Source organism: Hyperolius riggenbachi, chromosome 4 (genome assembly GCF_040937935.1).
Source record: "Hyperolius riggenbachi isolate aHypRig1 chromosome 4, aHypRig1.pri, whole genome shotgun sequence".
Lineage (NCBI taxonomy): Eukaryota > Metazoa > Chordata > Amphibia > Anura > Hyperoliidae > Hyperolius > Hyperolius riggenbachi.
The window spans coordinates 35,257,232-35,274,087 of record NC_090649.1 but is presented as its reverse complement, the minus strand read 5'-3'; the positions used below and the strand labels follow the sequence as shown (position 1 = coordinate 35,274,087).

At 45.8% G+C, this 16,856-nt stretch overlaps 1 protein-coding gene across 1 annotated transcript in view; it reads left to right on the top strand.

The window, feature by feature from the left end:
- The window catches only part of LOC137504606 (uncharacterized), a 34,190-nt gene extending 18,056 nt beyond the window's left edge, over nucleotides 1-16,134 (top strand). Inside the window, exon 3 of the mRNA XM_068233190.1 lies at nucleotides 13,219-16,134. Coding sequence (XP_068089291.1) covers nucleotides 13,219-13,786 — 568 coding nt within the window. The 3' untranslated portion in view covers nucleotides 13,787-16,134. The remainder of the gene's footprint in view (nucleotides 1-13,218) is intronic.
- Nucleotides 16,135-16,856: the final 722 nt, after the last annotated feature.

Below are 16,856 nucleotides of genomic sequence, written 5' to 3'. Positions count from 1 at the left end.
GCTAGTATAGTCAGAATTCAGAGAACGGACCGCATGGGGCTCCGCACCCTGAGCTATACCAGCCTCTATACCAGGCAACATGGTACATAATATCTGGGGCTCTGTAAAAGAGGGGTAGAGATGTGTCACAACTCCAATTTTCGGTTCGCAAAAAGTCCCGGGGAAAATTCCGGATTTGACGCACAGCAGGGTTATAATACCTAAAAGGCAGAAATCACATTGCATACCTAAATTGGAGGCCTAAAGTGCTTGAAAACATCTCGCGTTTGTAGACATGGATCAGGTAGTGTAATTAGTGTACTGCTTCACACTGACAGACCAAACTCACTGTGTAATGCACTGCAAACAGATGGCTGTGCTGGTGCGCACGTTGGCGATAGTGCAGGTGATGGCGGCTTTCCAGCCCATATGGTCGGGCTGAGGTAGCTCAATGACAGAACAACAGTGACTGTCCAGCTGATCGAATTTGGTCTGTCCACAGTGAAGCAACAATCTTATTTTCTTGGGTGTGCCCGCTACACACTCATATACTGTAGGTCATTGCTTCATTGTGATATGCAAGCCCCTTCACCGCAGCAAGGTAACAATCACGAAGGGGAATTGACACATGTATATGCCTTTTGTTTTGTTGTTGCAGCCGCAGTGCAGCCAGAAAAATTAGGCAGGCATGTACACGCACCAGAAAAAATATTCTCTTTGTTAAAAATTCAGAAATCCACCTGGCGTCCTGTACCCTGTTGGTGGTGGCGGAGAAGGCAGTCAAGTGGCCTGCAGGCAGAGATGCTGTGAGGGGACAGACTTAGTTTTGGGACAGGCAGCAGTGGCCGGCAGGCAGAGATGCTATGTGGGGACTGACTTAGTCTTTGGGCAGGCAGTAGCCCTCCGGGATCCATGCCTCATTCATTTTGATAAAGGTGAGATAATGAACACTTTTTTGACCTAGGCGACTTCTCTTCTCACTGACAATAACTCCAGCTGCACTGAGGGTCCTTTCTGACAGGATGCTTGAGGCAGGGCAAGACAGAAGTTGGATGGCAAATTGTGACAGCTCTGGCCACAGGTCAAGCCTGCACACCCAGTAGTACAGGGGTTCATCACTGCTCAGACTGTTGATGGTTCTTTCTCTACCATTGTTAAATAGAGATGTCGTGAACCCGCAGATTTTAGTTTGCGAATTGCGAACGCGAACTTGCGAAAAAGTTTGCGAACCGGTGAACGTTCCGAACCGCAATAGACTTCAATGGGCAAGTGAACTTTCAAAACTACAAACACTGTTTCTGGCCACAAAAGTGATTTTAAAAGATGTTTCAATGGGTCTAACACCTGGAGGGGGGCATGGCAGAGTGGGATACATGCTAAAAGTCCTGGGGAAAATTACGGATTTGACGCACGGCAGGGTTATAATCCCTAAAGGGCAGAAATCACATTGCATTCCTAAATTGGAGGCATAAAGTGCTTGAAAACATCTTGCGTGTGTAGACATCAATCAGGTTGTGTAATAAGTGTACTGCTTCACACTGACAGACCAAACTCACTGTGTAACGCACCAAAAACAGCTGTTTGTGTAGTGACGGCCATGCTGGACTGGTGCGCACCATGTCGTGATTGCTCTTCCTCAGTGATGTCAGATAATGTCTGACTGCCTTATAAACTTTCGATGGTTCTTTATCTACCATTGTTAAAGCTTACATCTATTTTTTTTTAAATACTTTTTCTGCTGTGTGTTCAGTTCCTTTAACGAGAATCTGTTATGGAGGGCAAGTCTGCCATTCATTCAACCGTATGATAAAGTTTCCATTTTACTTTCTCAGTACCATGGTGACCACAGGTAACGGCCGGGGAATCAGGGTTCGATTCCAGTCCGGAGTGGGAGCCTGAGAATCGGCTACCACCACACATCCAAGGAAGGACCCAATGTGCTGTATAAGTAATGTACCTGACTGTGCTTTGCAGACCAGGCATCTGTGGTCAGATGGACCCTTAATCCAATGCTGTGTGACACCACTTGCCTTTCAACATCACGGTACCGCGCGGTCTGACAGCTGACAGGGCCAGAGTTAGGACACCTATGTTTACCTGGGTACTTCTGCGCAGTATAGGTGACTAAGCATAAGAATGCATTCTTCTGTGAACTAAAACCCTGGCTTTTAATTTAGCTGTAGGGATAACAGTTGTGCCTGGATGAGTGAATCTTTGAATGCATTTGTTTGAACATTTGCATGTGAGTGTGCGAAGGGTTAATAGATTTTTGCTGTTTTCTAGCCACACCCCCTTCAGCACCTCCCTTTCCCTAATAATTTATTTAATGTCCTAACTAGAGGCGATGTGCCTGGATATATGTATTTCTATTTTTACTACTGACCCCTGTGGCTAGGGTCTAATTCAGTGCACTCCCTCCTTCCCCTGTATGTGTTTGTCAGCATGCACACAGCTTATGCTGGTGTATGCGCATGGTGCACATGGACACATAACGTTAGCTCCCTTGTGCGATTGGTAAGATGCACCGTCTTTCCCAGGAGAGGAAGTTAGGGTGTGTGCTCCTAATCCATTGATAGGTTTGATGCAATGAATGTGTTTGCATGTCTGCACTATGCATGTTACAGGGCCAGAGTTAGGACACCTATGTTTACCTGGGTACTTCTGCGCAGTATAGGTGACTAAGCATAAGAATGCATTCTTCTGTGAACTAAAACCCTGGCTTTTAATTTAGCTGTAGGGATAACAGTTGTGCCTGGATGAGTGAATCTGTGAATGCATTTGTTTGAACATTTGCTTGTGAGTGTGCGAAGGGTTAATAGATTTTTGCTGTTTTCTAGCCACACCCCCTTCAGTACCTCCCGTTCCCTAATAATTTATTTAATGTCCTAACTAGAGGCGATGTGCCTGGATATATGTATTTCTATGAAAAACAAAATGGACGCACTTAACAGCCGTCTTGATTCACTCACCACCTCGGTGGAAAATTTCATCAGAGTGCTGGACGGTCAGCAGGCCCAGATCTCTGCTTTATCTGGGTCCTTACAGGTCCTTCAGACGGCTGTAAATTCAGTGCAATCTCCTCCAGTTACAGACTTACGTATGTCTGTACCCGAAAGATTTTCTGGTCATAGATCTGACTTTCAGAATTTTAAGAATCGTATAATGTCGTATTTTGAACTAAGACCTAACTTGTCAGGAACTGAGGCACAGAGAATTACATTTATTAAGACCCTGGTGTCAGGAGATGCTCAAACTTGGGCCTATAGCCTAAAGACAGGGCATGAGGCGCTGACATCAGTAGAGGAATTTTTTAAGTCCATGGCCATAATTTATGACGATCCGGACATTGCCTATACTGCTGAGCGGAAGCTAAAGACCTTACGTCAGGGCAGGGATCCAGTGGAAGTCTATGCAGCTGAATTCAGGAAGTGGTCTGTGTCAGCTAGGTGGGGGCCTTTCGCACTGTTAGTGTTATGATCTTGTCTGCAGCGTTTACTGCTGGCTGCAGTGGTATTGTAACCCAAGCAGTTCTGATGTCATTACATGCATTTTCTTGCATAGTTTGGTTTGCACTTAAACTAGTTGCTGATCCCATCTGCAGTCACTCTGAAATTAATGACAGTTTAACATGCTCTTGTGTAAACAAACATTGTCTGCTGCAGTGGAGGGGCAGTCCCTTTCCTGCAGGCTGCATATCATTGTCTGCCTTTTCCTGCTATCAGCCTGTGATTAATTACCATTCACTTGTGTGGGAATCTGCAGGTCTGCTCCCATTGGATGACCTCAGTATAAAGAACTGCTTCCTGCAATGTCTCATGGGCTACCATAGTCTCAGATCCTGTCTGTTACTCTGCCCGTGCCCCACCTCGTTCCTAGTCCGTGTGGACTGCGCTGACTCCTGCGAAGGGGTCAGCGAGTCCTCCTAGTTCTGCTCTTGTTTCTAGAAGTTGTTACTTTGCTTGTCTTGTGTCATATATTGGTTCATCGCCAATATATACGCATACTTGCACGTTTATTATTTTCCTTGTATTCGTGTTACGTTGATACATCAGTGTCGCTGATATATACGTACACGAACTGTTTATATCCTGTATTCCGTTAGTCAGCGTTCCAGCACGCTGAGCTAGTTATCCTGTTCCTGGTCCTGTTTGTGGATTGCGTTCATCTCTGCGAAGAGATAGCGAATCCTTCTGAGTCCTGTTCCCTGTATTACTCTAGTCTTAGTCAGAGTTCCTGCTTATGTCATATATCGGTTCATTGCCGATATATACATATGTTAGTCAGACGTTACAAATAGTTTCATTGATAGCTGTAATTGTAATACGCTAGGAAATCATACTTATTGTATATTTATCTGTGTTACGTTCATCTATCTTGATCCTGCTATTTTCTGACTATCCTGTCCTGTCTTTGTGAGGCACGCCATTGCTGCTAACGCATTGGCTACCTCATTCCAGTCTGTGTTATTGTGGACGCTTGCTGTCACTAAGTAGTGGCTAGTTTAGCAAGCGTTCATTCTGTTTACCTGTCCTGATCTCCTCAGTTCTGGTTTGTGCGCTCAGCGCTACTTTGCGCTGAGACGTTATAGCGAAAGCATTGTTTGTGGCTGTCAGATCTGCACCGGCTCTGTGCGCCACAATCTCCTGTTGGAGTCAGTCCTCCCCTCCACTAAACTGGGGATATCCTGATTCCTTGTGCTGGTGTGTGTACCTCCTTCACGTCAGCTTATGCATCACGAGCTGACCGTGGAGAATACACCTCCAAGCGTGACAGTTAGATTGTTTTTTATCAGGGTTGTCAGACGCAGTTTCAGAGTTGATGTTGGGACACCCTGAACCAAAAGCTATCGATGAGGCAATTTCTTTAGCAGTACGGGTTGATCGCCGTTTATGGTATCAGAAGCAAACCCGTGGTAAGAGCGTGGTCAGATATGTCTCTTACGCCTCTCCTCCACCCGTCTCACCTCCGCCAGAGCCAATGCAAATTGGTCAGTCCAAGTTGACACGGATGGAGAGGAATCGCAGGAAAACAGAACAGCTCTGTTTATACTGTGCAGAGGAGGGCCATAGAGTGCAGAATTGCCCCAAGAAGTCGGGAAATGCTGCCGCCTAGGTGTAGTCAGAGGTAATGCCCTAGGTGCGCAGTCTTTACTTCTAGACAACAATCGTTTACTCCTTCCTTGTTCTGTCACATGGAAGGGTCAGACTGTTACCACTGAAGTTTTGTTGACTCTGGTTCAGCAGCTAACTTTATAGATTACGAGTTTGCAAAAAAAATTGGGAATTCCTATACTCCCATTGGACCAACCGATTTTGGTCACTGCTGTAGATGACTCTCCTCTGCAGAGTAGACATCCTCTGTCCCGTACTCCGAATGTAAAGTTCAGTGTTGGGGTACTGCATGAGGAGAATCTGCAATTTCTGGTCTTGCATATGGCAACCTCCACCGTCATTCTTGGCATGCCCTGGTTACAACTTCACTCTCCTCAGATAGACTGGGTCTCAGGTCAGCTAACGAGCTGGTCGAACCATTGTTATCAACATTGTTTAGCGAAAGTAACCGTGGGTAATACCAGCATTCAGGTAGAAGGTGTGCCAAATCAATACGCAGAAGTTGCTGACGTCTTCTGTCCCAAGTCGGCAGATAAACTTCCCCCCCACCGTACCTTCGATTGTCCCATTGATTTGAGATCTGGTTGTATGCCTCCCAGGGGTCACCTCTATAATCTGTCTGGGCCTGAGAAACTAGCTATGGAGGAATACATCAGAGAAAACTTGGCTAAAGGGTTCATCCGCCCCTCCCGTTCACCAGCAGGGGCAGGATTCTTTTTTGTAAAGAAAAAATATGGAGGCCTTCGTCCTTGCATTGATTATAGAGGCCTAAATAAGATCACGGTGAAAAATCGCTACCCTTTACCTTTAATTGTTCACTCAGGTGACCAACGCCAAGATTTTCTCAAAGCTAGATCTGAGAGGTGCATACAATCTGGTGCGTATCAGAGATGGTGACGAATGGAAGACAGCCTTTAACACGCCCGACGGGCATTACGAGTACCTAGTGATGCCCTTCGGGTTGTGTAACGCGCCGGCCGTCTTCCAGGAGTTAATTAACGAGGTATTCAGGGAGGTGTTGGGGAAGTTCGTCCTAGTCTATCTGGACGATATACTGATCTTTTCGTCCAATCTTTCTGAACACCGCAGACATGTTAAGTTTGTGCTAGAAAAGTTAAGACAGAATCTGCTTTATGCAAAACTAGAGAAATGCCTCTTCGAAGTAACCTTGGTTGCCTTCTTGGGGTACATTATCTTCACCTCTGGCCTCTCAATGGATCCAGGGAAGGTTTCCGCTGTCCTGGAGTGGCCTCAGCCTGTTGGACTGAAGGCGCTCCAGAGATTTCTGGGCTTTGCCAACTACTACAGAAGGTTCATAAAGGGGTACTCTACCATCATCTCGCCCCCCACCAGTCTCACCAAAAAAGGGGCTGATACTCATCACTGGTCAACAGAGGCTCATGCGGCTTTTTCCACACTAAAAAAACTGTTCTGTTCCGCACCTATATTGAGACATGTTGATGTCACCTTTCCCTTTATTGTGGAGGTTGATGCTTCAGAGGTGGGGGTGGGAGCTGTATTGTCTCAGAGGTCAGGCTTGCAGGGCAAACTCCACCCATGTGCCTACTTTTCCCGTAGATTTTCACCCGCAGAGAAAAACTACGACACAGGCAACCGGGAGCTTTTAGCCATCAAGTTAGCCTTTGAGGAATGGCGACACTGGCTAGAAGGTGCAGAACACACTATCACAGTTTATACAGATCATAAGAATCTGGAGTACATAGAGGGTACTAAGAGACTTAGTCCCCGCCAGGCCCGGTGGTCCCTGTTCTTTGCAAGATTCAGATTTGTAATTACGTATACCCCTGGTAGTAAAAACATCAAAGCTGATGCCTTATCCAGGTGTTTTGAACCTGAGACAGTACAGCCCTCAGCCCCTGAGACCATCCTACCTCAGAAGGTAGTTCTGGCAGCCACGGAGACCTGGAGGGATTGGACAGTCACTCTGAGTCCTTACCAACAGGATGTTCCAGAGGGGAAGCCTGATGGGGTCATGTTTGTACCACTGCCTTTCCGTTTACAACTCTTGCAATTGTTTCATTCCCACAAGAATGCTGGTCATCCCGGGGCCACCAGAACTCAGGATTTACTGGCCAGATGTGCGTGGTGGCCTATATTAGCAACAGATTGTAAGGAGTTTGTAAGAGAGTGTGCAGTGTGTGCAAGGAGTAAACCCTCTTGTCAGGCCCCTGTTGGCACCTTACAGCCCTTGCCAGTTCCGAGTGAACCATGGACCCATGTCTCCATGGATTTTGAGCTCCCTCGGTCTGAGGGCAAGACGGTTATTTGGGTGGTAGTGGACAGATTCAGTAAGATGGCTCATTTTGTCCCTTTGAAAGGACTCCCCTCGGCCCAGGAATTGGCTGATCTCTTCAACCAGCACATTTTCCGGCTACATGGCATTCCGGAGAATGTAGTGTCAGATCGGGGAGTCCAATTTGTTTCAAAGTTTTGGAAAGCCTTCTGCCATCAGTTAGACATGGATCTCGCATTTTCATCAGGCTACCACCCACAGACCAACGGCCAGACCGAGAGAGTTAACCAATCCCTGGAACAGTTCCTCAGGTGCTATGTTGCAGATGCGCAATCCGATTGGGTAAAATTTTTGCCGTTTGCGGAATTTGCGCACAACAACCTGAAAAGCTCCTCTTCTGGGTTTTCCCCATTTCAGGTAGTGTCAGGAAGATCACCTAAGTTTGCTCCTTTGCCGGTTGCATCTACACCATTCCCAGCCCTGGAAGATTGGCAGAGGGCTCTAAAGGAGATTTGGGGAATGGTTAAGAGGAATCTGGGGAAAGCTTTCCAAACCCAGAAAAGACAGGCAGATAAAAGACGGTCCATAGAGTGGAAGTTCTCTCCAGGAGATTTGGTGTGGGTATCCACTCGACATTTGGTCTTGAAACAACTGTCACCCAAACTGGGCCCTAGATTTATAGGACCATTTCCAGTGTCCAAGAAAATCAATAATGTCACTTACGCGATTGATCTCCTAGCCAGTATGAGAGGTGTGAGATCATTCCATGTGTCTCTTTTAAAGCCAGCAGTACACGTGGATTCCTCTCCCTCCCCCCCCCCCCCCCCCGTGTTGGTGGATTACCAACCGGAGTATGATATTGAAAAGATCCTGGATTCTCGCTTAGTGCAGAACTCAGTGCAGTATCTGGTCCACTGGAAAGGATATGGCATAGAGGAAAGATCTTGGGTGCCAGATTCTTGCATGCATGCGGAAGAAATAAAGAAGGAGTTTCATGACTAACATCCTGGGAAGCCTGGTGGGAAGTGTCCGGAGTCCACTCCTCGGGGGGGGGGGGGGGGGCACTGTAATGGATTGCGGAGACACCGCCGTGTGGTCTGACAGCGAGGCGGCTGGTGCCGCGTTCAGACCGGTGGTTTCTCCGCAGCAGCATGCGCCTGGTTTGTCTAAGCCTAGTAGTGCACACAGATGGAGAGCTACGCGTGCGCGCGCTAACAGGCAAGCCCTTTATGCCAATAGGAGAGGGATCAGCTGATCTGGACGATCAGCTGATCCCAGCGCAGCAGGTGATTGGCTGTATGGGACTGGGCGGCGCAGAGGAGCGCTCTGCTATATATACTTCCCTGTCAGTTGCTGGTTGTCTGCCGTTGCGAATGCTTATGTGTTAGCACTCAGACCATAGTCAGATCCAACAGTGTGGTTGAATCAGGTGGACCTGGGAATCCACACTTAGCCAGATTACTGTGTTATTACTGTGTCATTACTGTGTTATACTTTAGACTAGTTCCAGGGTGTTGAGACCACGGACCTCACACCCAAGATTAGGGATACTGTGTCATTGCTGTGTTATTCTTTAGACCAGTTCCTGGGTGTTGAGACCACAGACCTCACACTCTAGACTAGGCCTCTGCTTTATATCTGTTATGACCTATTGCTCTCCTCTTGACCCTCCTTCTGCTCTCTGATTCGATACCTACGCATATCTGATTACCTGTTGCCAACCCTGCCTGTCCCTGGTTACTAAATCAGCCTTCTGTCTCTGTACCTTATCTGCTCGTGTGTTGCCGACCCGGCCTGGCCGACCTCTCTAGCTGTCAGTCACTCACTCCTTGGGTGTTCAGTCCCTCAGTACTACCGGGGACACCCCCCCCCCCCTGGTGGGGTGTCCAGTATCTGCAGGGACTCCCTGTCCCTCAAAGGGACCTCTCTGCAATCCAGTCAGGGACTCTATCTCATAGGAGTCCTTTGACTGCAGTAGAGTCTGATTCCCAGCAGTCAGGGAATCACTGGCTCATATACTGTTGCACCAAACACTTACACTTTATCAGGTGTCCAGAGGTTAGTTATACTTGTTTTATTGGTGATTCTGCAGATCATCAATAATCAGGTATATATCTGTATTATTGGTAATACTGCAGATCACCAATAATCAGATTCTCTCTGTGTGCTGACACCGATCATTACACCATTCAAGTAAAAGGTATGCACTGACTGCCAGGTATAATACAATGTGTATTCACAGATGCAGTGAAAGGTATGCACTGACTGGACTAATACAGTGTGCAGTCACACAGATGCAGTGAAAGGTATGCACTGACTGCTGGTATAACAATATGCAGTCACACAGGTGCAGTGAAAATGGATGCACTGACTGCTGGTATATAAAACAGCGTGCGGTCACACAGATGCAGTGAAATGTATGCAGTGACTGCTATATAAAACAGCATGCGGTCACACAGGTGCAGTGAAATGTATGAAGTGACTGGTATTATAATACAATGTGCAGCGTCACACTAGGCACTGAATGTGCTGGGCCTGCACAGTATAGCAATTAGCAAGAACCAGCTGTGACAGACAGGGCTGTATATGCAGTGTCAGTGGGGCACACACACACACACACACACACACACACACACACACACAAAAACAACAACACATCACAAGAACATTAGCTCTCAAAACTGCTGTTTTGGTGGTGCTTTTCAGCAACAAATATCAGCAAGGAGCAAGCTAACAAGAGCCTAACTAAGCTTTCCCTATGTCTGCAGCAACCTCTCTCCCTTCTCTCACTAATACAGCAGCACACAGAGTGAGAGAACATGGCCAACGCTGCTGCCTTATATAAGGGTGGGTCCAGGAGTGAATGCAGCCTGACTGGCTGCCATGTGTCTGCTGACTGTGATGTAGAGGGTCAAAGTGTAGCTCAATGATGTAGTATAGGGGTGGGTCGAACCAGCATAAAGTTTACAATCCGATGCGAACACGAACCTGCATTGTTTGCGCAAATAAGTTTATAAGAGTGCAAATTGTTCGGGACATCTCTTTTGTTACAGCTTACATCTATTTTTTTAAATTACTTTTTCTGCTCTCTGTGCAGTTCCTTCAAAGAGAATCTGTTATGGAGCGCAAGTCTGCCATCCATTCAAGTGAAAGGAAAATATGCAGTCACACAGGTGCAGTGAAAGGTATGCACTGACTGCTGGTGCTATGATATAATGTGCAGTCACACAGGTGCACTGAAAAGGTATGCACTGACTGCTGGTATAATACAATGTGCAGTCACACAGGTGCAGTGAAAGGTATGCACTGACTGCTGTATAATGATGAGATGAATACACTTGAAATCCTATAATGAGAATCTGTTACGTAGGGTAAGTCTGCCATCCATTCAAGTGAAAGGTATGCACTGACTGCCAGGTGTAATACAATGTGCAGTCACACAGGTGCAGTGAAAGGTATGCAGTGACTGCTGCTATAATACAACGTGCAGTCACACAGGTGCAGTGAAAGATATGCTCTGACTGCTGGTATAATACAATGTGCAGTCACACAGGTGCAGTGAAATGTATGCTCTGAATGCTGCTATAATACAATGTGCAGTCACACAGGTGCAGTGAAAGGTATGCAGTGACTGCTAGTTGGTTTGATACTAGGTGCAGTCTCACGGGTGCACTAAAAAGGTATGCAGTGACTGCTGGTGGTATGATACAATGTGCAGTCACTCAGGTGCAGTGAAAAGGTATGCACTGAATGTGCTGGGCCTGGCACAGTACAGCAATTAGCAAGGGCCAGATGCGACACACAGGGCTGTATATGCACTGTCAGTGGCCCACACACACACACAAAAAAAACACATCACAAGATCATTAGCTCTCAAAAGAGCTGTTTTGGTGGTGTTTTTAGCAACAAATATCAGCAAGGATCAAGCTAACAAGGCGACCTAACTAAGCTTTACCTATGTCTGCAGCAACCTCTCTCCCTTCTCTCACTAATACAGCAGCACACAGAGTGAGAACATGGCCGACGCTGCTGCCTTATATAAAGAAGGGGGGGCTCCAGGAGGAAGTGCAGCCTGATTGGCTGCCATGTGTCTGCTGACTGTGATGTAGAGAGTCAAGGTTTAGCCCGATGATTTAGTATAGAGGGCAAGTCGACCGCGCTTAATGTACGCGTTTCACTGCAAACGCGAACTTGCATTGTTCGCGCGAATAAGTTCACGTGCGACCCGCTTGGGCCATCTCTAAAGAGGAGCAGGGCAGCTGTCCGGTGAGGTGATGGGCTGTGGGTGGGCAGCTGGAATGCTCTTTCATTCACTCATTGTCCTGCTTGTATAAACAAAGCACCATGCTATGCTGACAGCAGTGGTGGTTGTAATGGCCAAAAACTTCGTTTCGCATCGAAAAACTTTGCAATAAAACTTCACTTAGTATTTTCCGCTTTACAGCTATTGCGTAATTACGGCTACGGTACTTCGCGTGTAAACGTAATTGCGTAACGTAATTACGCATTACTTATGTGTGAATATCCGCGTTAAACTTGTCAATGCGCATACTAAATATATTCATGCGTCTATTCATGCTTATAAACATACGCATTAAACTGCGCATGCACGTCTACACAAAAATAATTTATGTGCGGAAATTTGTATGCATACATCAACATAATACATGTCAAAACCTACTAAATGACTAATTTCGTAATGAACCGTAATTTTGCATAATTACGAAGTTACGTAAAGTTTTGATACATAATTACGGTTCATACGTAATTTATTACGCATTCTCCCGTAAATTGCACATTACAATTACGATGAAAAACTGCAAATTTTTATGCAAAATTTTGCATTTGCAAAATTTAATTTTGGCCCTCCACTGGCTGACGCCGGTACTGTGGTGTGGCTGGGTGGATCATTGAATGAAATCCGCCTGCCCACAACACACTCCTCTCAGCATAGCATGATGCTTTGTTTATACAAGCAGGACAGTGAGTGAATGAAAGAGTGTTACAGCTGCCCGCCTGCAGCCTGTCACCTCCCCCGACACCCTATCTCTCCAGAGATCAGATAAGAGGAAGGATTTTTTTCCCCCTTTTACTATGACTAGAAGTCATCAGTCCTCCCTTCTACCTGTTTAAGGTATTTAGAGGAAAAAAAAGTAAACTTTGATAGTATTCCTTTAATAGGGAGAGAGAGAAATTAACCATTCACCAACCACACTAGAGACGGCCTGCTTATTTTCCACCATGGGTGGTGCTACACCGAAGCATGCTGGGGCACCCCCCTCCCCAACGGGAATCACTGTGCTCCTTTGAGTGCCAACACCCCCCTTCCCCTGCTCAGTAACATACAGTTAACTGTTTCCAGGCCCAAGCAGCATACAGTGAACAGGATAGGGTCTATAAAAAAGAGCTCTCCATGTTTCTATCCCTCTTGCCTCTTCCACCTCCCCTTGCTTATAGAGCGGTGAGACACAGGCTGGGGGCTGGAATGATTTGTCTGTGATCTGTCCACACAGGAGCAGCTTGCTAGCAAGTAAGGATTAAAGCATGCCAGCAAACTAGCCAAGTACATCTGTAGGTATCTTTTCTTCTTCTTGTAAGCACCTTCCTTTGGCTCCTATCATTGCTAAACTAGTTAGCCTTCATTTTATCATCTGAGGCAAAAAATATCTAATGCTCGCCATACAAACATTGATTTTGATCACCCAAATGTTCCCCACCAGTAAGCCAATGTGCTCCCTTTGTGCCCTCCTAAAAAACTTTAAGCTGGAGCTGCCACTGTTTTCTGAGCAAAAATATTCTTAGTAAATTGATGTTGCTTGTTTAATTCAAAGCTTGCATGCTGAATTTACATGTTTTATGTCATTATATTTACAGCGGGCATTTCACCTTTCAATATGCCTTTGTGGTGAAGTTGGCAGCCACTGAATGCAGACAGCTAAATGAAAATACCATCCGTGAAGCTTTAACTCTGAACCAGAGACAGCTAAATGATTTGCGTAACACCGTGCGTAATTACGGGATTTATGAAGGACGTAGGATTGTGGCGGCATCGTACAGTAATGAAACACCAAGGAACCACGCTGAATATCGCCTGTTGGAGAGTGTGAATAGAGCCCCATCTCCGGTTCAGAATCTGCTGAACAGAGGCTCACGAGCTGGATGTGTTGTGTTCTACTCCCTTTATTCTCCATGTTTAACCAGATGTGTCAACGAGCGGCGTCCATATAATATTATCAATGAGCTTGATGTATTTAACGGGATAGCCGAAGGCAATAAGGCTTTTGTTTTCAGGGATGTGTATAGTGAAGATATAGACAGAAGCCCTACTGAAATCTGGCAGGCTTGGGGGGCGCTCAATAATAGGATGACTTTATACCGTTGCACAGATAATAATTGCATTCGCTGTTTTCAAGAAGGTCTTTTTACAGGACAATGCCTTTAGTACTAGTGTCCGATAACAAAATAAATAAATAAATATGTTATACAATTTGTCAGTGCTAGGGAAGTCAGGGTTTATCATGTAACGCCCCATTAGAACCCATAACTGAGGAGGACACATTATATTAGTTACCAGGATGGCATTATAATATCACGCTCCCACCTTGTTGAGGAAAGAAAAAGAGACAATTTAAAGAGACACTGAAGCGGAAAAAAAAATTATGATATTATGATTTGTATGTGTAGTACAGCTAAGAAATAAAACATTAAGATCAGATACATCAGTCTAATTGTTTCCAGTACAGGAAGAGTTAAGAAACTCCAGTTGTTATCTCTATGCAAAAAAGCAATCAAGCTCTGCGACTTTCAAAGTCTTGGAGAGGGCTGTTATCTGACTTTTATTATCTCAAGTGTTATTGAACTATTTACTTTTTCTCTGCCAGAGGAGAGGTCATTAGTTCACAGACTGCTCTGAAAGAATCATTTTGAATGCTGAGTGTTGTGTAATCTGCACATATTATAGAATGATGCAATGTTAGAAAAAACACTATATATCTGAAAATAAAAATATGAGAATATTTTCTTTGCTGCTAAACTTCTAGAAATTATTCATAGTACACAACCAATTCAATATAGCATATTTTTTTTTTCGCTTCAGTGTCTATTTAACAATTGTCACCCCTAAATATTGTCTGTAACCTAAACTAATGTCCAGCGCTGCGTAATATGTTGGCGCTTTATAAATGCAATAAATAAATAAATAAACTCGTTCCCAAAAAGGAGTAGTTGGGGTAAGCCAATCAAAACGTCATGCAACGTATGGATTCACCAGCAGCAGTGTTAAAGTGATTCTGCCTCCTGGATGAAGTAATGATCATGAGACATTATGAGGGTTAATTTGGGTTCACTGCCACTGGTGGGGGAACGTAACCTCCCTGGCGTTCTGATTTTTTTTCGGCGCACGGCCACAGGAGGGTTTTTTGAAGCTAATTCTTTTTTAACACGTAGCTAGCCTATCGCTAGCTACATGCTTACCCCTCCCTTCGTTTTCCCACCCACCCCTCCGATCGCCGCCGGCGCAAATACCCAAATACCTGTTCTGAACGGGATTTTCTTGTATGGGCTTCCCCTGTTGCCCTGGTGACGATCGCGATGACTTCATCAATGTCGTGACGTCAGGGGGAGTCCCGATCCACCCCATAGCGCAGCCTGGCGGTGATTGGCCAGGCTGCGCAAGGGGTCTGCAGCATTGGTGATCGCAACAAACACACACCTAGCAAGGTGCTAGCTGCGTGTTTAAAAAAAAAAATTGTGCAAATTGGCCCACCAGGGCATGAGCGGTGCACTGCGGCGTTACTGGACGAGCTGAGCTCGTCCGTAACGCCCAGAAGGTTAAGGTGTACCTGAGGCAAATGGACAAAGTATTTTTTTTTACACTATAGTCTATCTGCTCCCTTGCCATCCCTCTGTTCCTTTCCATAATGTCACTGCTTCCCCCCCTCCCCCTGCAGCTGAATCCCTTGCAGGGTCTATTGTTACGCCCCTGCAAAGATGCCATTAACCCTCCTGGCGGTCTATTAAAAACTGGCAGGGGGGCAGCGCAGCACTGTAAATTTATTATTTTTTTAAAAAAAATCATGACGCTAGCCTAGAGCTAGCTACATGATAGCCGCCATGCAGCCCCTTCTTTGAATCTCTGTGCCTATTCACTGCCTCTCCCTACCTCCCCTCTTGCCCCTTGCCCTCCTCTCTGTGCTCTGCAAGAGGAGCACAGAGCATAGCTGCAGCATCGGGATCCCAGGGACAGAAAATACCTTCATATAACTTCAACACAGCTTGAAATGTAATCGTACCAATTCCTCTATCCCCTCATCATAACCAGCACTCCCATTGTAAAGTGAGATTTGGCCGCCAAATTCTCTTTAATAGCTTATGTGTTGGATAAATAACAATTGAGTCCATTTTTGACCACAACTTTTTAAGATGCTCCTATTCTCCGTAGCAGACTGCAAAACTGAAATGGAAAGATCATATTAAAAAAAAAAAAAAAATTTAATTACAAAAAGACTTCTCTAGCGCTGATATCAGTTCATAACAATTCTCGTAACAAAAGTGGAATTCCCCCATTGCTAAACAGTGGTCCATCTTCTTGTGGCACTGATCACTCTATGGCTAGCTTCTGCAATCTATACAAATATAACACAAAATCACAAAAAAATGTACTACTACAATACAGATGATTTATGCCTTGCAAATTGTTTTCTGTTATGGGTCTGTCTGTTTGTACAAGATTGGTATTCAAAATTGCATTTATTTCAAAGTATGTCACAGTATGACAGCATGCAAAATAAATATAGGATTTTTTTCCTGCAAAGTTACTATCTTTTTTTTTTATTCTGTTCTAAATGTAACCTTCTTGATGTGTCCAACAAAACTTCTTCCTGCTCTCCATGACTGGCTAGGAGCCGCCAAGAGTCCTGCTGCACAGGGTTCACCTATTAACCTCCTGGGCGGTAAGCCCGAGCTGAGCTCGGGCTATGCCGCGCAGGAGGATTTCTCAGGCTCTGGTGGTCCGATTTGCATAATTTGTTTTTTGGTACACGCAGCTAGCACTTTGCTAGCTGCGGGTACTGCCCAATCGCCGCCGATTCGCCGCTACCCCCCCCAGACTCCTTGCGCAGCCTGGCCAATCGGCGCCAGGCAGCGCCGAGGGGTGGATCAGGACTCCCGATGACGTCACTACGTTGATGACGTCATCACGATCGTCGTCAATAGCGATGGGGAAGCCCTCCAGGAAATCCCGTTCTGAACGGGATTTCCTGGTTGCGCAGATCGCCGGAGGCAATCAGAGGGGGTGGGGGGATGTCGCTAGGCTAGCTACATGATTTTTTTTTTTTTTAAATAATAAATTTACAGTGCTGCGCTGCCCCCTGGCGGTTTTTGATAGACCGCCGGGAGGGTTAATGGCATCTTTGCAGGGGAGTAACAATAGACCCTGCAAGGGATTCAGCTGCAGGGGGAGGAGGGAAGCAGAAGCCGCAGGGGCCCCATGGGGATAGAAGGTTCTTTTCCCT